The sequence below is a fragment of the Photinus pyralis genome, unplaced genomic scaffold (genome assembly GCF_008802855.1).
Source record: "Photinus pyralis isolate 1611_PpyrPB1 unplaced genomic scaffold, Ppyr1.3 Ppyr1.4_LG10, whole genome shotgun sequence".
In the NCBI taxonomy this organism is placed as follows: Eukaryota; Metazoa; Arthropoda; class Insecta; order Coleoptera; family Lampyridae; genus Photinus; species Photinus pyralis.
This window is the reverse complement of record NW_022170250.1, coordinates 16,258,906-16,282,518: the sequence shown is the minus strand read 5'-3', so window position 1 is coordinate 16,282,518 and position 23,613 is coordinate 16,258,906. Positions and strand designations below refer to the sequence as shown.

At 36.7% G+C, this 23,613-nt stretch overlaps 1 protein-coding gene across 1 annotated transcript in view; it reads left to right on the top strand.

The window, feature by feature from the left end:
• The first annotated feature begins 1,304 nt into the window (after positions 1 to 1,304).
• Positions 1,305 to 23,613, top strand: part of LOC116162394 (glutamate receptor ionotropic, kainate 2-like) — a 165,353-nt gene continuing 143,044 nt past the window's right edge. The window contains exons 1-2 of the mRNA XM_031476010.1: positions 1,305 to 1,332; positions 1,544 to 1,728. Of these exons, the coding sequence (XP_031331870.1) occupies positions 1,305 to 1,332; positions 1,544 to 1,728 (213 nt within the window). The remainder of the gene's footprint in view (positions 1,333 to 1,543; positions 1,729 to 23,613) is intronic.

The following is a 23,613-nucleotide window of genomic DNA, read 5'->3' as shown; positions in this document are numbered from 1 at the left end:
CGTCACCTATTCTAAATAACGCAAAATTTTTGGCAGATAACCTGCACGCTAAGTTTTACGTTTCCGATACATCACAGGGCTGATTGTTGTGTAAACAACACGTTATTTCGGTCTATACACCAAACATAAGGACGGGATATCCTGTATGTGAGGGTTCTTTCAATTTTTAAAGTAAATCTGGGGGATCATTAACGAAATAGGTACATAAGTTAGTTCGTTTCGTTTCGATTTGTACATCTTAGAACTGTATTAGTTTTATTTTTATCGCTCTTGGAATTTATTCAATTTAGGTAAGGGGAAGACACATCTGGTCGATTGCGATAGGGAGTTTTATTATCAGGCGAAATTTAAGCAACGCACGTGTTCTGGCGCTATTGAGGTGATGCAGATATTTTGTAACGGGAGACGGCCTTCAGTATACTTGGAAACCGCGGCCTGTGGATCAACTAGAGAGTTCTACGGCGGAAGGATGACAGCCAGCAAGATACATTTGCAATTTTTAAAACAAAGAACTGAATTGATGATTAATATGAATATAAATAATATTTATTACATGCAACATTTGAATAATTATTAATCAACAACAATTAATTCGAATGCTACCCTCCCCAAAATAATACGCTCAAAATAATTGAAAACTATCTGTCTTACTCCCGAAGAAAATCCGTAGCCAAAAATGCGCTGAAAATCAGCCATGTAGCGATAAGTCACTTTTTTCCGTAGCCAGCTTTCCGTCTACTAGTGAATCAATATCGTGATAAACGTGCCCTTTACGCCTTAGTGAATTATTTAATTGTGGATTATGATCCTAATTATAAACAATCAGAGCGCAAGCACACAAACACATTAATTTTATTGAGGGTGCTGTCAATTGTAGAGTTGTCAAGAACAGTTCACTCAGAGATATTAAATCTGATTTCGAACTAGTCTATTACTCTCTTTAATTTAAACAAAACAATGCAACATAAAACAAACAGGCCATTTAATAGCCGTTATTGAGTATTCTAACAGTAATGTTTTCAAGCGTTCTCTGGAACAACTAAATTTTGCCTATATGCATTCAAATGCGTTGTTACGTCCGACATTCCGGAATATTCTACAACCTGAGCCTGAACGTGCACATTATTGGAATTCAATACATCAAAAAGCTTCCCTACAGTTTGATTTGCAATTTTTATTAAGCTTCCTTAGTTTTTGTCGAAAGTCTCATAAAACGCACGTTGTATCTCAATTGTAAGTGAAACAACAAGAAGCCGCTTCATAGTTCTCTCACGTTCCCTACATTCAGGCAGCAGGTCATAAAAATGTTGTACTCCGCCTCCATCGCCGATCGTAATTTCTTTAAATATTTCATTTTGCTTGAATTTTATCGAAACCTTTACATCAAGCGGTTTTATTCTGGATCTTTGGCAGTGGAAACCCTATTTCTTTTCCCAATGCCATTTTACCTACCTACTCTTTCATGTTACCTATCTATCTGACAACGTTTTTTTTAATTACTAATTTGTTTAACAAATAGGATTAATTGTATTCTTTGTTACAGTGTGCCACCTCCTCAGAAGCGGAGTAGCGGCCATATTTGGTCCTCAATCTGCTCATACTGCTAGTCATGTGCAGTCAATATGTGACACAATGGAAATCCCTCATCTAGAAACGCGTTGGGATTATAGGCTTCGCAGGGAAAGTTGTCTAGTCAACCTGTACCCGCATCCCAAAACGCTATCAAAGGTTTGATATATGTGCATAGTTAAAACAAGTTTTCCCTAGTTCATCTATAATTACCTACTGATAAATTACTTATTCATTTGCGTACACCGAATTTTCTCTTTTAAAAATACAATATTTCCGTTTTAATGGCCAAAATACATCATAAATTTTAACGATGAGTAAGTGAGATCCTTCCAAGCTAATAACCGTCATTACTCGCAAGTCAACGAAAATTCGGGTCTAGGAAATTAATCTGAAGGTACAAAATACGGCGGGTTTTGCAAATAAACTGTTTTCGCTTCGAATAGTGCCCAAACAAACTACTAACAGAATTTAAATGTGTGATGTATAATTTGTATTGACGCTAGTATATTTATAGTGTTTGTGTAAATTTACGTTAGTTGCCATTAAATAATGTACGATGACGGATGCGTATAATTCTGAGATCAATAGTGCCATTAATGGTACAGAACTGATGCAAATACGAGTCGATCCGACAGAATCCATTTCTATACGCAAGACCTAAATATGCACTCCCTCAATCTCGGGTAAGCAGTATTTTGAAAAATACGAATTTCGCATTGTAGTTCCTATGCCACATGGCTCACTATATCACCTGATAATATCATTTTGAAGCCAATTTATTACTATTCACTCCAACCGCTAATGGTTTTGTCAACTTTAAAACTGAATAATTTGCTCCCCTTATCGGAAGACCTTAAGACCTTCCGACAGACTCCCTGCCCTTCTACGACGGGGGACTTTCAATCCTGCCTCGAGTCCTAACATCAATAAAGTGTCCCCACCTTCATGCACCCTTTTTCCCTCGTTAAGTACTCATTTACTGAACCAAAGGGTGGCCAGTTTCAAGTGACTTATCACTTTAAACCCATAACCGAACTGTATTTTAAATATTGGAAACAAATGTTTGTAAAAGGTTCAAAGAGGTACGCATGAAATGACTTCGGAATGTGAGCTCTTTCTATCGTCAGAGAATCCGTACAGAATCTTAAGAAATCTGTATACTATCTGTATAAAATGCAATCAGCACAAATACGTTTAATCTACCATTTCTTTAGTTGAATCATTGTATAAAAAAATTACTTACAATGGTCGCTATGGCGGTTCTCTGGTCATAGTTTTCCAGGCCATGTGAACAAGTCAAATTTTTAAAAGAGAAAAATGGAAGATCAGCGGGAGACCAAAAGGAAAAGATCAGTATTCTATTAGCCAGGTTTGACTCCACTGGAAGTTCCCTAAGGTTCCCACATTCCCTTTATCGGCACCGACTTGCAACGCCCCAGTTGCTCTCATCGCTTTTAATTCCATCATTAGTAATAGATCTTGTCGGAGGCTACTGCATTTCTTCTATTGGTACTCACTTTCGACGTCCCGTTCACCCGCAATTCTCATTTTGGTAGAAAACAGTACTCAATTTTTGATGAACATGTCATAGGTTGAGACACGAGAAAGAGAGACCGCCATTCGAGCTTTAAGAGACTTTTTGACATCTGAAGTCGACCACTCCACGATCAATCGACCAATCACTATACGTGAGTCGACCCACGCTCAGGGATGGCGCCCAGATGTCGCCGACCCCACATCATGTATCCCCGTCCCTAGTCTTGTTAATTAGATGGACCGTTGGTTACACGCACACTCTTCGTATTTGCAACGGGTGAAGCACATCAGCCCTGATTGCTGCAGCTGCAGAATGGTATCTTCTTAGTCTTCTTAGTCATTTTTTAGTATCCCATTCTTATTCACTGACCAACCCCAAACCGTTGGTACTAAATCATTTCCCACCCACGTCTGGAGCTGATTCTGATACTAGGTGGTGTAGATTTTTTCCATTGCAGTAACTTTTGCAACGCTGAGCACTAATCATATAGCTCTACGGCAACAGTCACGCAAAGAAAACAATATGGAACGTCTATAACGTCAGAAATGTTTACTCACGATCTCGTTACCACTTGGTGCCGATATTGTTTTTCATCACAAACACAGTGAATTATTATTAGTTCACACAATAGATTAGATTCGATCATTAAACGATAGATCCCACTTCTGATTTGTAACATATTTCTCAAATAAAACAAAAACGCATGATAGCACTGAATGATTTAATAACCGACTAATAATGCGGACATCCTTATCGTGAAGACAGTCGTAAAGACGAACACCACTCGCTCAGGTGGTCAGGATAAGTTCTCGTCGGGGACCATATGGCACATGTAACAAGCCTATTGAAAATTATTACAAAGACTGAAGCAGTTTATTTCAATTGTGATAAAAAAAAATTTAATTAGCACTTTGACTACCTAAATTTGGAGGTATATATTTTATATATTTTGTTTATAATGGAACATCAAAGGTAAATTTTAAAATGTGGCCTTAATCGCGAGTGCTTGAAGCAACAATCAAGCAAAAAGTCCATTATAAGCGAGGAAAACCATTGAACGAAAACATCAAACATCCGAGAAGGTAAATAGTATCACGCGAATTGCTAAATGTAAACACCTTTAAAATGGTATATCGACAAGCACTAAAACAGACATTCATTTCGGGATAACATCTCTTTTGGGAATGCACGTGTGTCAATATAATCTCGACAACAGTCAAACGTATTCTACGATGAATTCCAAAGGAATCTAGGCACCAGTATTTTTAGGTTTAGGTCTTTTCTGAAAACTATTTTTTGTAAGGATTGTATCGAAAGATAGTTTCCAAGTATCCTCGATGCACGGAAAAACGATTTTCCCGCACTACGGTGTTTTTTAGTTTCCGCTGGAGAGAAGGGGTTATGTGCGTTCTTCAGTTGGTAGTACTTATTGAGATTGAGGCCCGATTAATACAAACGTCATGTCATGGTTAAGTGTCATTTGCTGTAAAACCAATTAAACCGTTGAGGGTATTTAATGATAATAATAATAATAATAATATTTATTGTGCTGTTGTGATGGTACACTTACACTTGGTCATGGTAAAAAAATGTATATAACACGTAAAAAAAAAACAGTCAGACAAACGAAACTACCAAACATAAACTTCAACAAAGTTACACCCAATTATCACGAAACTCTTCAAATTCTTCAAAGGAGTAAAAAGAATACTGTAAAAGAGTTTGCTTTACTTTAGATTTAAAGGTCTTCAACGGTAAATGCTTTATATCTGCGGGTAACCGGTTATAAAATGACTGCGACTGGAATGTTATGCCATTCTGTGATTTGGCTAACCTACAAAACGACAATCGAAGATTATCTTTTAACCGCGTATTATAAGAATGCACTTCTGATTGATTATGATGAGATTAATCGCAAAGAGACGTACCTAAGTTTTAAGTAAAATATTGTTATGTGTACTGATCCGTAGGCCAGAAAGACCGTACACAAAACACCAAAACACAAACCTAGTTAGCTCTTTTCCTTTTATTTATTATCACGGCACAAAACTTCTCCCCAGCACAAAGGAGAGATTCGACTCTGCTCTCAATTAACCTGTTAACTTTTAAAATATAGTGAATCGGACCAAATACCTTTTTGAATAACTAAAATGGACCTTGGGCAAGCATCCAATAAAAACTGCAGGTAAGTTAGAAATGAAGTCGTTAGAATGAAACACACGGAAAATTAATGTGAGAACTACAAAAGTGCGATTCAATCATAACACAGACAAGGAAAATGGTACAAACACGCAAACAAAAAGACTAAAATTAAGACTTAATTAATTACATTACATGTCCGGGAATTGTATCCGTACACAAAAAACAATTACACTTTATACCAACGACATATCGGATAATCGCATCAACTTCACCTCACTGAACTTCAAAATGAGTCACGTTGAAAAACACACTTATGGGGGCACCGACAAAACCTCTCCTTGAAGCTCCTTATTAGATGGCCAAAACTTCAAAACGTCGAACAACAATTAGCCGTATATTTGGCTTCCGGCTAGGCAAACGGAACTTCTTTGAACTTCAAACTCACACTAGGCGAAACTTTCAATGCTGGCTGTATCTTCAACACAAATAATCCACAATGGAACTCGCAAAAAGCGAAATAAGTTCCTCTACGAAGCGTAACTCGGTGCTGAACGTAGCAAAAAGCTGATTTAAAACTTTAACGAAACGTGGTACTGCCTCGACTCGATTTTAAATTTCAATGAAACGTAGTTCCGCTCCCAACGTGGCAAAAAGCGACGCTCTTCCTCTTAACGTTCTATTTAAAGCGAAAACCCTTCTTCCGAAAATCAAAATTATAACAACCAATCCACCCTTGACCTTGACCCTTGACAACAAAGACTATCCCCTCAACGTATAGGTCAAGAAAAATAGAGGTCGACTAAACAATTTCTTATCAGACATTAATTACCTTAAATTCTAGGAAAAATAAAAATTCGTCCGTTTTAACTACACAGAAAAAAAGCGATAAATCACATCCACCTGTCAATTACATTAAGCATTTACATTTGATAACAGATAAAGACTAAACACAATTCCCAGAAATTTCTACGTTAAATAAAATAAAAATGTAAACAAAAACAACCTTGACCGCTTTCTCGTGTGACAATAATTTCTATGCTGTTACATAGACCAATGACAAATTACTAAAATTTAATTACAAATGTTAATTACACAAGAAGGAGACCGCCCTTGTCCATCTTTATTAAGATGTCCGAAAATTTCATCCTGCCAGACGAAATAAACACAGCAATATAAACAAGAACTTATAACGTAATGAAATTATTTTTCAGAAGTGGAACTCAAGAAAAAGTAAAATTTATTGTTAAAAAGTCTTAAGATGTAACCAGTGGTATTACGCAACGAATCGCATATTCAGTTTAAGAAAGCAAGAATGTTAACACACAGATAAATCAAATTACGATCAGCACAATTACGCGACCAATGAAAGCACTCTTTTCAAAGCGCATTTGTTAACTCGCAAGTCTTTCAAGGACCCAAGATTTAAATGTGACCAGTGCGATTATGAAGTAGTGGGTAGTTATAAAATTATGTTACCAACCAAACATACTATCGTATTACCAACTCATGATTAGAAAAAAAACTAATTTACAATATTTTATTAATTTAGACCTTTTCTACGTAATTCGTTGCAAAAAATATTGTACCTAACGCTTTCGGACAGAATTTTCCCGCATTCACCCTAAATGAATTAAGCAGGACCGCAGAGTGTGCTCATACGGGAAAATTAACTTACCGAACTTAGGTAAATAACTATTATCGCGGACCGCTACCATTGAAAATTCGGATATGCCTGCAAAATTCTTGGGACTCACCATTCGTTTTGACTGAAAGAGATCGTATTCTTTCTGTTCATTTCACATAATGAACTTCCTTCATTCCAAAATTTAAAAGTGTAAATAAATATATAAAACGAGTTCCTGGGTATGGCTATAGCATGTGCAAAACCAAATTTTGAACCTGGTGGTAGTTTTGCTTTTATTTAAAGTGTATGTATGAAATATCATTTAGTTGCTTCGATAAATAAGAAAGTTGGCACTGCACATCATGCGCAAAACCAAATTTTGAAACTGGCGTTAAATTTGCTTTTATTCCAAGTTGCTATGTATCAAATTTCATTTAAATATATACCTTCATAAATAAGAAAGTTTGCAATTCGGTTTATAAATGGTCGAGATGCGAAGAAGGCACTGTGAATGCTGATCGATTAGGCTCTACTTTTGGAATTGCGTTTGATATGACTAAAGCTATGCGCATATTGAATTTCATGCAAGTCTGTTCATAACTAGCGGAGATGTCAAAAGGGCCTTCTTTATGTTTTGGTCTATATTTCCAATTCACGAACTCCGATCTACAAATTTGATAAAGAATCCACCTGCCAAATTTTATCGTAATTGGTCCATTCGTTTACGAGATATCGTGCTAACGGACGGACGGACAGGCAGACGAACAGACACAGCAAAATTATAAACTCGCTAGGAGCTCGTTAATAATCAGCAATATCGTACTTAAAACCTAAATGTTTTTATCTTTCTTATAAAAAGAATAAGACCGCAGTTACATTAAATGATCACTAAATTGAAACGCAGATTATTTCAGTTGTCAGCATTCGTCACTTTTAGAAAAAAGCAACACCTAACCCATTTTTCAACGTATTCAATTAGGTCCGCAAAATATCCGGGTACCAGCTTTTCTTTATGAAAAAGGAATACTACATGAAATAATGCCGAGCTTAGTAAATAATGACTTTGTGCTTTGACCATCCTCTGTCAACAAACGTTTTCCGTTTTTGTCCTCTCTGAAGTAGCAACCACAGCCTGTGGTCAAATTTCACTCAACCAAAATAGCGAGAAGTTTCGCAAACTACTTCACACAAAACGCACTACGCTTGATAATAAAGTAAATATGCGCCGAATGAGAGTAGGGCACGCGGAAATTTGTTGATGACAAGTTTGCTCACATTTACACAACGTCGTGTTAGTGTGCTAATAGGGAATTTTCATAAAGCGTAATAAACGCTAATCACTGCCTATAAAGGAATTTCATGAAGTAACGGGGTGTATAGCATTATACGGACCCCGAGCTACTGTCATGAAATTAATCAAAATGGTTAGAGGTTAATTAAGCATTCTCGACTAAAAAAATTTGCAGAAGAAGTCCTATTAGCCTCGACCGACTTGCACATCCGAAGGGGGGGGGGGCGATTCGCACCGATCTCTCGTTTTCTTGAGTCAATTAAACGAGAAAGCATCGTCGAAAAATGTTAGCATAACCTATTAAGAAATTAAAGTAAAGCACTATACGCGCACTCTTACCAATATAAAAATAATCATGATATGAAGTAGGTCTCATATTTCTATGAAATTAACTGATCTTAAGATTGTGGAAAATTTGGGGCTTCTTCCCCAATTTTTTTTTGTTGAAAACGCCTAATTACGGCATGCAGCCTTAATTTTACCTTTAATTCTTCACATTCCGCAAATCAGCAATCACATCGAATACGCGATATTACACCGTTACTTATCAAGACACCGGAAAGACCTAATAAGAGTCATTTCTGTCGTGGACGATTGCAAGGTCCGCTGAGATAACCTGCAGTATAAACCCCTGAAGTGTGAGTCAAAATTGGTCAATGGGTCACGGATGTTAGCGTAATTAGACTGAATAGAATTTGATGGGAACTTTTGGCAAGCTTGACTTGAAATGAATATTGAAGGAACTCAAGAGAACCTTGGAGAGAAATGTATGAAACTTTAAAGGGAAGTTCGAGGGGTTCGGGTTTGATTCAAAGATGCTGAGTCTCATTAATAAGAACCATATAAAAAATTAAAATTAAATGTAAGTTTACTTTCCGTACATATTAATAAGCCAACAATCTTTGCTCTCTAGACTACAATAATATGTGTGTATCCCTTCCTATCCATCACCCTGGGTTTATTTTTTTGTATTAACTATTGGGGTTGCTTCCTATGAATCAAAGCAAAAAAATAAAAAGGTTACAATGTGTTTTTTGTTTAGTTTTAAAGATGTAATTTTCTTACGATTTCATTGTCTCACCAATTATCCTTTAATAAAGTATTTCAATCTAACCCACCTTTCGGGCTCCTAGACTATAGTCTACTGTGTCGCAATTGGATTCAATTATATCCAAAAGTATAATAATAAAATTCAATCGCCTTTTGTTTACTAACGACGTTTAAGTAACTTAAGGCCGGATGTCCACCGCATCGGAACGACCAGGATCGGTTCGATTTGAATCATCCGACAAAGATCGCGCGCGTGCGCTTCTATTGAAGCCTGTCCACAGGCTCGATTTTAGTCGGGACCGATCGAAATCGCAACCGACTATTTTCTCCCGACGCGACGCTCTTGCACGATCATTTGTCGGCAGTCATGTGTCATAATAATCAAAAGTGCTGATAATCTTTCTTCTACCGTCACTCATCTTCTGTAATTGGTGTCCCTTTTGGCAATTCATGGTCGAGCAATATCAGCCAAAAGGAAAAAACTACTCTTGGACATACGATACATAGATTTAAATTTGTGTTCATGATTCGCAAGTTCACGGGCACAAATGCGAAAGCACCTCTTTTTCTATTATTAGTTATGTACGGAAGTACCGAATAACTGTGGCGGCGAATTTTTTCTCCTGTGGTGCAAAAGCATGACAACTGCTTCGTCTTCACTTGACATTTATATGTCAACTGTCAACCCGATAAAAATCGTTCGAAAGGCGATCGACCTGTGGACATGAATTGCCAATTTTAGTCGGCCCGATCAATCTGGATACGACTACAGTTGGACCGATCTTCGTCGCCCCGATTCAGTGGACATCCGGCCCGGCCTAATNACTTAATGCGAAATTTTTTTCTACTAGTTGTTTGTTCGTAGGGAATGCAATACCGGGATCGCGGGATCCCGAAATACTTTTTTCGTTAAAAATGTACTATGATTTTTGAGGCACTTTATAAGTTCACCTTTTTGTGCTTTACAGGTGATTTTTTTCAGTTCTAAGTTAGACTGAAGGTACTTTTTGTTGAATATTGTTATCAGGATTGCTATCATTAGCGATTTATTTTAATACAGAAGTTAACAGCACAAAATTGCTTATTTGCCAATTTATTTAAAATTTTGGGGGTCCCGCGGGATTCCTTTTTTACCAAAAATCGACTACACCAAAATTTCTCGAGAAAACACTTTCTCTTATTAATTTTGGGGCGTAGAATCCAAAGCAATTCGTACTTTTTCGATTAGACTTCTCATTCAAAAGTTATAGACCAATTTCGAAGGAAAATTCAAAGGGCTGTAACTTTTGATCTAGTGGCCCAATCTTGGAACTGTTAGAACTTATGGATTCTACAGGCCCCATTCTATAAGAAAATTTTTTTTTGGGTCGATCTGAGACAATTTTCTCTTCGAGCCTCAAAAAATGGCAGTGTAATACCTTCCTTTTTTACCAAAAATGGACGACACCAAAATTTCTCGGGAAAACCCTTTCTCTTATTAATTTTGGGGCGTAGAATCCAAAGCAATTCGTACTTTTTCGATTAGACTTCTCATTCAAAAGTTATAGACCAATTTCGAAAGAAAATTCAAAGGGCTGTAACTTTTGATCTAGTGGCCCAATCTTGGAACTGTTAGAACTTATGGATTCTACAGGCCCCATTCTATAAGAAAAATTTTTTTTTTGGGTCGATCTGAGACAATTTTCTCTTCGAGCCTCAAAAAATGGCAGTGTAATACCTTCCTTTTTTACCAAAAATGGACGACACCAAAATTTCTCGGGAAAACACTTTCTCTTATTAATTTTGGGGAGTAGAATCCAAAGCAATTCGTACTTTTTCGATTAGACTTCTCATTCAAAAGTTATAAGAACCAATTTCGCAAAGAAAAATTCAAAGGGCTGTACTTTTGATCTAGTGGCCCAATCTTTGGGAACTGTTTGAAATTATGGAATTCTACAGGCCCCATTCTATAAGAAATTTTTTTTTTTGGGTCGATCTGAGACAATTTTTTTTTCGGGCCTCAAAAAAAGGCAGTGTATAAACCTTCCTTTTTTACCAAAAATCGACTACACCAAAATTTCTCGGGAAAACACTTTTTCTTATTAATTTTGGTGCGTAGAATCCAAAACAATTCGTACTTTTTCGATCAGACTTCTCAATCAAAAGTTATAGACTAGAAACCAATTTCGAAAAAAATTCAAAGGCTGTAACTTTTGAACTAGTAGCCCAATCTTGGAACTGTTTGAAATTATGGATTCTACAGGCCACATTCTATAAGAAAATTTTTTTCCGGGTCGATCTGAGACAATTTTTTTTCGGGGCTCAAAAAAAGGCAGTGTATAACCTTCCTTTTTTACCAAAAATCGACTACACCAAAATTTCTCGGGAAAACACTTTTTCTTATTAATTTTGGTGCGTAGAATCCAAAACAATTCGTACTTTTTCGATCAGACTTCTCAATCAAAAGTTATAGACTAGAAACCAATTTCGAAAGAAAATTCAAAGGGCTGTAACTTTTGAACTAGTAGCCCAATCTTGGAACTGTTTGAAATTATGGATTCTACAGGCCACATTCTATAAGAAAATTTTTTTTCCGGGTCGATCTGAGACAATTTTTTTTTCGGGGCTCAAAAAAAGGCAGTGTATAACCTTCCTTTTTTACCAAAAATCGACTACACCAAAATTTCTCGGGAAAACACTTTTTCTAATTAATTTTGGTGCGTAGAATCCAAAACAATTCGTACTTTTTCGATTAGACTTCTCAATCAAAAGTTATAGACTAGAAACCAATTTCGAAAGAAAATTCAAAGGGCTGTAACTTTTGAACTAGTAGCCCAATCTTGGAACTGTTTGAAATTATGGATTCTACAGGCCACATTCTATAAGAAAATTTTTTTTCCGGGTCGATCTGAGACAATTTTTTTTTCGGGCCTCAAAAAAAGGCAGTGTATAACCTTCCTTTTTTACCAAAAATCGACTACACCAAAATTTCTCGGGAAAACACTTTTTCTTATTAATTTGGGTGCGTAGAATCCAAAACAATTCGTACTTTTTCGATCAGACTTCTCAATCAAAAGTTATAGATTAGAAACCAATTTCGAAAAAAAATTCAAAGGGCTGTAGGTTGTTTGTAACGGGAAGGTAATATTCTGGCGCGATTAATTAATATGCCTTGCTTGATACACGGTTGTTTTACAATTCCACCAACCATTCAATGTATTAGAAAATTCGACCCTCTAATTTTCATCCCTTACATCAGCCTTTCTATTATGTGTAATACCTAAATTCTTCTAACAAAGGTTCTAACCTAAACAATTGTCACTTTACCTCCCTCTATGAAATAAATCTATTTTTGAACTACCCGTTACATAGGTACTCTACTTGTACCTTTTCTCAACGTCATCTTGACTGTAACCTCTGTTGGAATAAATAAAGCACGGCTGCCTACGCGAACGCTTTAGTGCTTTCGCACTTGTGAAACCCTCTTGCTCGTAGTCAAGCGTCCACTCTACTAAAGGCATCTGGCAAGTGGTGTTGAAAAGTTCAACTTACAAATTTTCTCAGTGGTTGAAACAATGCTTAATGGTTGATTGTTGTTTAGCTTGCACATTTTCCCCATTTACTTGCTATAAAGTCTAATTACTTTGTAATTTAATGTTTAAAATGAACAAATTACTCTAGACGTATAAGAGCCCAAACAAACGTAAAGTAATTGTTATTTACAGATCTGTTTATATTTTAATGAAGAAGCGTTCTAAATTATTTTCCCTTCGGAGCTTTTCTCTAGTGGTTATTTATGTTGGTTTAACGCAAATATTATGATTTGTGGTCCATGAGGCTTTTCTTCATCGGGTGTTGGAGCTGTACTGATCTCGAGGATCGTTAATTAGTTGACCAATTATTAACTCTTTATTCAACAGGGACATAATATTAACCCAAAAAATTCTCCTGAGCATTTTACTTCCTGCGTGCGATTATGTTATAAGTTAATATTCAATGGGCTGCACTACTTTTCACTTACATTCACTATGATAAGAGGAAAGAAGAAAATAATAGGCACATAATGGAATTAGTAAAGTAAGGGTCGTTACATTTTACCTACCCAATTTGGCATTATATTCGGAAAATTCGAGAATACATTTTATACTAAAAGGACGTTTTTTTCGTTGTCAATTTCAGGGAATTTATAAGGCAAGAGTAAAATATGATACGGGGCAATTTTACTGAGGGATAAATTTAATTTTGTAAGCACACGTGTGGTGGGTTGAGTTGACATGTACTGAAGTTAGACAGAAGCCAGTAAACATTTCGAATAAGCGTGGCGACATTCATTTGTGTTAACACGGTATCATTTAAATTTATGCCAACTTCAAAATTAAATCTGCTCAAGCTTTAGGGAGAAGTATGTATTTATGGCCACATATTCAACACATACACACATAATTTGTCGAATTTTGTAGAACTCAATTAACAAATTTTGGCTAATTGCACTCACGAGCTTTTAAATAATTTAGTTGAAATATTGAGTTAGACAGTCGGCGTTTGTTGTTTTTAACTCCCATAAATTTTGACTACAAATAACTTTTCGGGTAAGTATCAATATTGTTTGTAAAGCGAACATGCAACACAAAGGCGTGTTTTTAGGAAATCCTTTTAATGTCACATGTCACGTTCTTAATGATTGGGCAATACACTTTATGAGCTATAATTTGTCATCTCTGAAGCTGAATGTAATGGAAGTTTAGTAACTTCGCTGGCTATATGGAGAGGGATAATAAATTTGTAAATCTTCACCAAAGATCGTACTAATTACACTTTGTCGGTAGAGACCGTTGGATTGGTGGATAGTATTTATGTGGGGATTCTGTAGATCAACATTGTGTAGTAAATTAAAGGGCAAATATCTTTGGTTTTCATTGTGTTTTCAGATTGAAAATCCATTTGCACCTACTTCCTAGGGAGCATAAAACCTCCGTCTGGGCCTAAGGACTGCCTGAGGATTTAATTTGATCTAACATGGCAAAATACGTCCGGTACCTTATTAAAACTCCTTGAGGATGTCCACATTGACTTTTATGCGAAAAAATGTCACTAGTTGCATCTCATCTTCATAATTTTTTATTAGTACTATTTCTTTGAAAATGCTTTTTTAGGTTACACTAGGGGAGAATTTAAATTATGAAAACACAAAAAAATGTATATACCAAGCTAGCGGAATGTTTTGCAAAATTCCTTCACAAAAATTATCGCGGCGGAAACACAACATTCGCCGTTACAATATTCGTTCGTATGGATAACCTGCCTTTAGATTAGGCTTTGTGATCTTCATGTACAAGTCGGCAAAAACATAAATGTCCACAGCGGTATTCGGTGTTAATCGAAATTCAAAATCGGTAAATAATTATTTGACCAACGGCTAGCTCCTAAATTTTACGTAAACTTACTTACTGAAAACTCCTCCTATTGAATTTTCCTGGAACATTTGCAAAATTAAACACCAAGGGACCATAAATATTCGAATATATATTAATGACAAATTTAAATAATGTGGTAATTCCAATTTACACTTTTTTTTACTTGTAATTTCCATTATGAATTTCAAATTAATTTGATCAAATTCGTGGCCACGATCTCTGTGAATTAACCTTGGTTTAATATTAAATATAATAAAAATAGACGGAAAAATATATAAATATAAAAACACATATTGAACTACTTCACTTGGAAATTTTCTTTATTGAAGTCAACTTTAAATGTAAAACTAGTTTCTTTATTCCGAAGTCAATGACCTGCAATACAAATTGGCAAAAAATGCTGTCCTTACGGTCGTTCAAAACCAAATTTTCCTAGATAATTTTTTAATGTCAATCAAAATATAACTTATGGGAATTTTTTGTTAAAGATACGCAAGTGTTTATTTTACATAAGTTAACCCCTCGTATAAGAAATGGCATCCTGTAGATAACGATGTTGATACAAACAGGCTAGTGCCCAGACATAGACCCCCACCCGAGTATCTAAGCGATACCAACCAATCGAGTTCCACCGCCTCTAAGTAAATATGGACTTTGACCATCAACCAATAATAGTTTTGGAGGTTTTTCTCGTGGACATCGCACCTTTAGCATTACCACCGGGTTACGGAACGCGCCTGCACCTGGACACCTGGTTTCGCACAATATTCACTTACTCGCTTATTTTGACGATCTAATCCTGCTGTCGCCAACGCCTGAAGAACACAACAGGGATCAGAGTTCGTCCTCAAGGCTCTCCAAGAATTCGGACTTCGTGCCAATCAAACCAAATGTCACGTGTGATGCAAGGAAGTCAAGCACATGTTATCTCAGAGAAAGAAATACGCCCGAACACAGAAAATGTAGCCGTCATACAAAATATGCCGGAACCGAAAAAGATCAAATAAGTCCCCATTTTTTGTCAAACCGGTAACTCGCGGAGCGTATAGCGGAGGTTCATAAAAGACTTCTGTAGCTAGGCCTTTCAGCAAGCTGTAAGAAAATACTCTGTCGGGGAGTGGACATCCGAACAATAGCAGGCCATCAAGACTTTAAAAAATTGCTCACAACCGCTCCGATTTTGTGTCGAAACACTTCACAATAAAAACCGACGCTAGCGCCTAAGCTATAGGGGAGGTCAGGTCCAGGAGGAGAGTGGCCAGGAACACGTCGCCCAAATCCCCAGTCGATTGCTCATGTCGGCAGGAAGGAAATCCGCTACCACGGAGCGAGAAGCCGAGGAAGTTGTTTGGGGCATCCAGAAGTTCCAAGGCTATATTGAAAGAGAGCCGGTAACCGTAATCACAGCTCACCAGTCCCTTCAGTGGTTGATTTTCATCAAGACGCCCACAGGACGTCTGGCAAGGAGGGAGACGCTTTCACGATCGATGTAATCGACCTATCACGAAAGAGAGCTGATCATATTCGCAGAGAACAGCTACAAGATCCAGAGTTAAAAACAAATTGCATGTTTCTCGTCACCAAGTGGCGACGTGGAGGGCGTCCGGTGAACCCCTAGCGAATATATCAGTATCAGATGGATGTCTGTACCGGTACACTAATTCCGGTGATGCAACAACGGTTTGAAGTCATCGCCATATGGATCTTTATGGACATCTACCAGAGACAGATGAAGGGTATCGATGGACGGTCGCACATCAGCTTCCGGTCATCCGATTCGCTATGAATAGTGCGCTGTGCCAAAGTACCGGTGTCAGAACTTTATGGTGGAAATCATCCCTTGGCTTTTGATATTCAGCGATTCTTTGAGGCATGTGCGAGAGATGCACGAACACCATCACCATTATTATAAAGATATTAAAGATATTGAAGATATTGAAGATATTGAAGATATTGAAGATATTGAAGATATTGAAGATATTGAAGATATTGAAGATATGGAAGATATTGAAGATATTGAAGATATTGAAGATATTGAAGATATTGAAGATATTGAAGATATTGAAGATATTGAAGATATTGAAGATATTGAAGATATTAATGATATTAAACTATTAAAGATTCCAAAGCATCAACGCGACGGCTCTTATTTTATTATTAGAAAGAAAGAACAGGTCACCTAAGAAGTAACAAGTGTCCAAGACCCAGACGTCACCTTAGGAATATACCATATCACAGCCCTGCGGCCCTATGGACCACGGAAAGGGAACTCAGGACCCATATCCCAGATTCGCCGGCGTGGACGCCCCCGCAAACGGCCAACCACGAGGACCGATGCGCCATTCCTACTCCACAAAACTCCTAAGGATCAAGGCACTCCCACTCGTAAAAGAAGCGGAGCAAGGCAAGATGTCACTTACATTGAAGTGTGTGCCGGGAACTCGGGACGACAGCTGGTTCAAAGGGGGAGATTTGTAGCAAAGTTCGCCGACAAGGCGTACGTGGCGCTGTAAATAGCGAGTGGGTTCATGCTTTCCCCACTTGCTCCGTCTGGCCCCGACTCGTAAATCGATAGAGGCCGAGTGTTTCCGAAGACCATAGAACGCCTTTTAAGGTCTCTTCACCATAAAATTATCAGTCTTGGTTTTAGCATTCAGGCGACTGGAACTAACTTACTCTGCATCCCAAACAGTGTCAACAGGGTATTCCATAAAGTGAGCGATACGAACGCTATACGTTGTTTAGTACAAGAACAGCCCCTCACTGCAGAACTCATGCTTTTTCTTCGTATGGGCTAGATAGGGATGAAAACGTAATATCATAATTTGTGTACCCCTCACATGCGACCAGTTTTGCAGGAAGCGGCTACCTGTGATGATTGATGTGACTGTTTTTATATGTACTATTAGAGCAACAAAATTATCAATTTTTCGTATTAATATTCAGTGTTTGAAAAATTTGTACGTTTGAAGCAGGGTTTGAAGCTATTTTCACAGGCAAAAAAAATTGGTTTCATGTGCGTTACGGAACACTGGATTACGGACAGTGAAATTTTCTTCAAATCGTTCCATGGCATGTAGTGTCGTCCTCCTTTTAGAGATAATTCGAATTACGGTGGCGGTTTAATATCGTCCTAAATAAATTACGAACTCGATTCTCTATTTGTGCTTTCCCATTGTGCACTTGAAACACAATGAAATATCTTCACTTCACAAATCACTTTACCGGCATCATTTGTGACATTTCCAAATGTCTATAATGACTCCTGTCATATTGACATTAATCAAAAGTTCTATATAAAAATTGAAATTTTATATTAAAATACGATTTCGGGTAAAATTTTATACAAATCTCATCAGTAAAATGACATTACCTGATTCGGAAATTAAAATACTCGGCCCCAAAGGGGCCTCGCACTTCAATGTTTCCTCGCCAGTAACGTATCATTTTCCGGACTTTTATGTAAATAACTATAAATAAAAAGGAGACAGTTTTTCTGGACTTCTTCCACCCTCTCAGTCGCCAGTTGCAAACATATTGCTCAACAGTTTCCAGATTTCCAAATTTGTTGTATCCGGAAATCTGTATCTTATTGCATCTAAAAACAATGTATGTAATAACTAATGAGCACTCAATCAGACTTCATAATCTACCGCAGTCTGGAGACTGTATTAGAAAATTCATAAAATTATAGCCCTTTTTCCTTGGAAACCGACGATACCTATTACTGTTTCAACATCATTCAAAAATTTCTCAATGGGCGGGTATTCAGTGATATTGTACACCTGAGATCGAATATTTTCCAAAATTATAGGTATCTGCTGGTGCTTTCACTACTCTGTCTCTGTACCAGTTCTCAGTGTTTTTTATCCTGTAATCTGTAAACGAACTCTTGATCGATCTGTACAAATTTCTTTCGTTATAATTTTCCATAAATAGAAAGCATAAATAAGGATTCAAACACTTTTCCGGATTTAACGTTTCATTATTCTCATTTTAGGATAATGCCTTATCCTAAAAAAAGGAAAAAGAACCGACTTTGGAATCGTGCATTCAATGTAGTGAACTGCAAGCAACAGAACAAGTTGGTTATTACAATTGGGTCAAACGTATCTAATTGTTATTAATAATCCTTTGCTCTGCCAGTAAGTTTCACAGACAAGTGAATGCGAATAATAATTCAGTGGTTGGGAGAATAGTATCCATTAAACATAGCAACTTTATCGCGCCCTCGTTAAACTTACCTTTGTTTTCCAGTATTGCCACCATAATGCCATTGTTGCATGGATAAATGGTTAAGATGCAGCACGAAAAGGAAACATGTCCTTTAATAAATTTGCGGGGTTAACATTTCTCGGTTTACTACACACGCTCGCCTAGAAAATTGTCGTAAATCATCTTGTCATCGTACATCACACGATGTAGAAATTAGATCGTTATAACTTCATCAATGCTTCAATTACGAAGCAGCGAAATCGAACAAAAGTCTGATGAAAGGGCAGCGTGATGAATTTAGTTACTAAATGTGTCATTTTTATTTCGTTTGATTCATTTTTGCTGTGCGGAAAAGTGTCATCCTTACTCGAAAATAAGTTATGGGTAATAGACACTTTTTTTTGGTCAACGGTCTGTGCCATATTACAGATTTACACTCCTTTACGTTGGAAAACATGAAAGGCTTCAAATCGGTGAGCTTTTGACGTTCTGTATTAGCATAGTGTTTATGTCAATCATTTCCTTTTATTCTTCTATAAATCTTTTATAAAATAACATGTAACCAGGCCATTGAAGCTTAAACTTGTATTGTAATCCCTTAGGCTAGAATTTTCCTTAATGCGAATCTTAAAATTTTATTTTCGTGTCTAAGTAGCTTTCCTTGTAAGTGTATTTTTAGGGTAATCCCAACAAGCACACTTACCTAACTTACTCATCCTAATGCATTTTCTCCTGAGTTATGGCGTTACAATAATGGTTTAACGAATTATGTAAGTTTTAGTATAATTTTAACTGCGCACTAACCACTCCGTCTTCGCTTAGAAAAGTGTTACTGCCTTAACAAAAGAAGGGCATTTTACCAGGTAGTGTGGGACAATTCTTAATTTTGAAGCATCTAGCATCGACCGATTACTCTGAAATGTTTAGTTCCCGTGACAATGCCCCGCGATCAACTAAACGTCGCCATTTTAAATCCAATACGGCAGACGTTACAACATGGCGGCTATCACTTCCATAGCAACCCTTGTAATATCGGTATCAAATGAAGTGAATAAAGTGACGTCATACTAAATCTAAACTAAAAGAACTTATCCTTTAACCAAGCTCTTATCGCAGCTTACTAAAAACGAATAACATTAGTTTACCCAGAATAGGGGATTAATTCTATTGGATATAAATTATACCTGCCCATTGTCCTTTGTCCACTGATGAATCTCGTTCTCATTTGTTATCATTTAATATTGTACTTGGTTTTGCAGAGAGCTTTTCCGCAAAATGCTAATAAAATAATATACTCACAATATGAAACTATAGTTAATGATAATGATATGGCAATGTATTATACATTTTACCTGAATTAATATTTTATTCTGAGCAAATAGGTTTTGGTACAAATAAACAACAAGTTAAAAAGTAATCGTAAACGATTTACATAAAGCGCATTTCCACTTGCATTCATTTCCCATTTGTAAGATGCAACTTCTGTTGAAATCGTAAAAATCCGGTCACAAATATGAAAGATAGCGTTGCACATGGGCAATCCATTTTTGACGTGCTACTTCAATTTCAGTTTATAAGAAGAATTTCATTTCAATGCTTTTCTAAATAAGAAAGTTGGAACTGCGCATGCGCAAACCTAAATTTTGAAACTGGTGCTAGATTTTCCTTTATTCCAAGCGCCTATGTATCAAATTTCATTTAAATCCCTCCATAAATAAGAAAGTTGGCACTGCGCATGCGCAAAACCAAATTTTGAAATTGGCGTTAAATTTGCTTTTATTCCAAGTGGCTATGTATCAAATTTCATTTAAATACTTTTATAATTAAAAAAGTTTGCAATTCGGTTTATAAATGGTCGAGATGTGAAAAGGGCACTGTGAACTTTGAATCGATTCGACTCAACTTTTGGCTTTGCGTATTATATGGCTAAAGCTATGCCCATATTGAATTTCATGCAATTCAGTTCATAACTAACGGAGATGTAAAAGCGATCGGACATTTCTAAACAAAGTTATTATTAAATTCCTTCCTTGGTGCAAGCCTCGACATCATAACGAACCAAATAGCGAAAAAAGTAGAACAATAGCTCTTAAGATAAAGAACTAGTAGCGTCTCAAAACGAGCGGACGGACGGACGGACAAAGTGGCCACAATAGCGCATTTTTTTTTATTTTGGAAATGCGCTAAAAAATCAGTGTCAAATTGTAGTGAAACCTTTCCGTAAATCCTTCAACAATTTCTCTGTACTTCAATGGCATTTGAAAATTCAAAGGATCAGGTTATGGTATGTTTATTGCCTAAAGAAGGCAAGCGATGGAGAACTGTATGGCGGTAAAGTTAAGCCATATGAATTGCAAAAGGTTAGACAAGAATAATTTCGTAACGTGGCACTGTAGTACTATGATCAGTTTTTCATGTTTCAGTTAAACTTGTCTGATAGGTAACCTCCATGTTTCCACGGCAATTCACGGCAGATACGTTTAACGGTAAGATGAAAATCAACCCTAATAGGCGAGGACACATTTAAAAAAATCGGAATTCAAGAAGCAAATCGGGTAACAATTGAGCAAACGACTGATATCCCCTATTTCGACCCCGCTGAATCCAAATCTTCCGTTTGCCAAACCGTATTTTGCACCGGAAGTCGTGTATTCAAGGGGAGGGTGACAGTCTATTTTATGAATTGTCGTGGTAGTGTGACTTGAGAAGTAGTTCAATACGCTATGTCATTTCTTCTTCAAAATTTTCATAATTTTCACCACTAAAAATTATGAAGGATTTTCAAAATTTTTTCTCCATTAAAATGTTGTATTATTATTTTAAGTGTTTGGTCGAGCTCCTCACCATCGAAAACCCTCACCCCGCCGTTTAAAATGCGTTAATTGGTCCACAGAGGCGCATCTGCTTTCAGAGGCCATCTTCCGGTGCAAAATCTGGTTTTGAAAACGGCAGATTCGGATTCAGCGGGGTCTAAATAGGGGATATCAGCCGTTTGCTCAATTGTTACCCGATTTGCTTCTTGAATACCTTTTTTTAAAATGTGCCCCCGACTATAGCGTATGTTATCAGGACTTGCATGATATTGACGTCAAAAGTGTGTTGGATTCCAGTTTAAAATTATCGAGTATGATCTTTTTCAAAATTTTGATACAGAGGATTCATCAATTCATTCGGGTTAAAAAATGGGGTGTTTGGAGTGCATTTGAATCACATCACTAAATGATAGAACGCTTAGGGATAAATCATCACCCTTTTAAAACTACTAGCTAACCGTAACATAAATTACACTATAGTAAACGTTTCTAAAAAGTCTACACTTGCTAAGCTATTTGGATCTGCCAAATTTCTAAGATCCCATTGTCTCTAAACATTACATAGGGCCTAAAGTTCCCAGATCTGATTAAAAAGTGCACACCAATTTTTTCGCGGCACAACTTTTGGCAGCCAAAAAACCTCAACTTTTTTTGTTTTTCGCTTAAAACTCGAAAACGGTCCATATTTTATGAATAACACTTCTTTAGTAAATTAAAGAAAACACAATCCTGCGTCGATCAAAAGATGAACAAACAAAATCACCCCAATAGAATATTTCTTACAAGCGATCAAAGAAATCCCTTAAGCTCCCCGTCAATTCCTGGACATTCACGGAAATCCTTGAAATCGGATAAATTCCCTATAAATCCTCATAAATCCTTCCGAAATCTTCTTAAATTCTTCCTCATACTTGCTTTTGACACTCCATTCCAATATACTTTACTACCGCGGCTTTCATATAGAAAAACCTACGCTTCGTCACGCACCTTCTCACAGGTATTATAAATTAATAACAATATTTGCAATTGTTATAAATATTTCAAATACTGCGTGGCAATATCGAGTAAAAGAGTAAAACAATTAGAAGCTAAAGTTTATTTTTGAACGAGCCCAAGAAAGCTATTTCAATGACAAAATGCGATTATTATTGAAAGGTAAAAGTGACCGCACGTGCAGATAAGCGCATCAGGTGATTAATCTCTACCTACTTACGTTACCGCCCCTCCATATCAAAAATACAACTTATGACCACATCATTCGATCGTGTTAACGTGAAGTGCAGTGCATATTGTGCGGAATGGTTTCCAAAATTTTCAAATGGTTCGAAGGAGAGTGCCTAGTACCGAAAGCAAGAAAGCTAAGGGTGAATTTTGACAAGCACAGATTAGGTACCGCATAAAATGCAGTAAGTAATTTGGATTTTTACATTTAAACATTGGGCATACAATGCAAAATGATTTTGGAGTTGGACAATGGGTGAAGGGTGTATGGAAACTTACCTCTACACATGTAACTGCCGTTAGTTTAAATCAATCATTTACCAAATCAAAAATTTATACATGACAATTAAGTACAATCATCTTCTATCCAAATTTAAAATTGGAAACATGTGTAATCCATTCCGTCGGCGGCGTAGGTGTTTAGAAGGCTGTTGATAATTTCATTCTTAACAAAAACCGCACTTGACTTTTTATTAATTTTAATAATAATTGTCGCAGAGTTTACTAATTTTGAATTAATTTGATACCAGTGAACCAAATACCTTCGCAAAATGAAATGTCTTGAAATCGAAACATTCAATTGAAGATTATTGTGTCACCTCATGCCTAAATACTGTACGAAAAGGGTGACTAGCAATTTCATTCTTCCTCTCTGTATTCATGTTAAATCCGGGTCCTTATTAGAGGCATTTGATTGGTCCAAAAATTCATTCAATATATCAATGTATTCACAAACTTCTTTAGAGTTGAAGAAT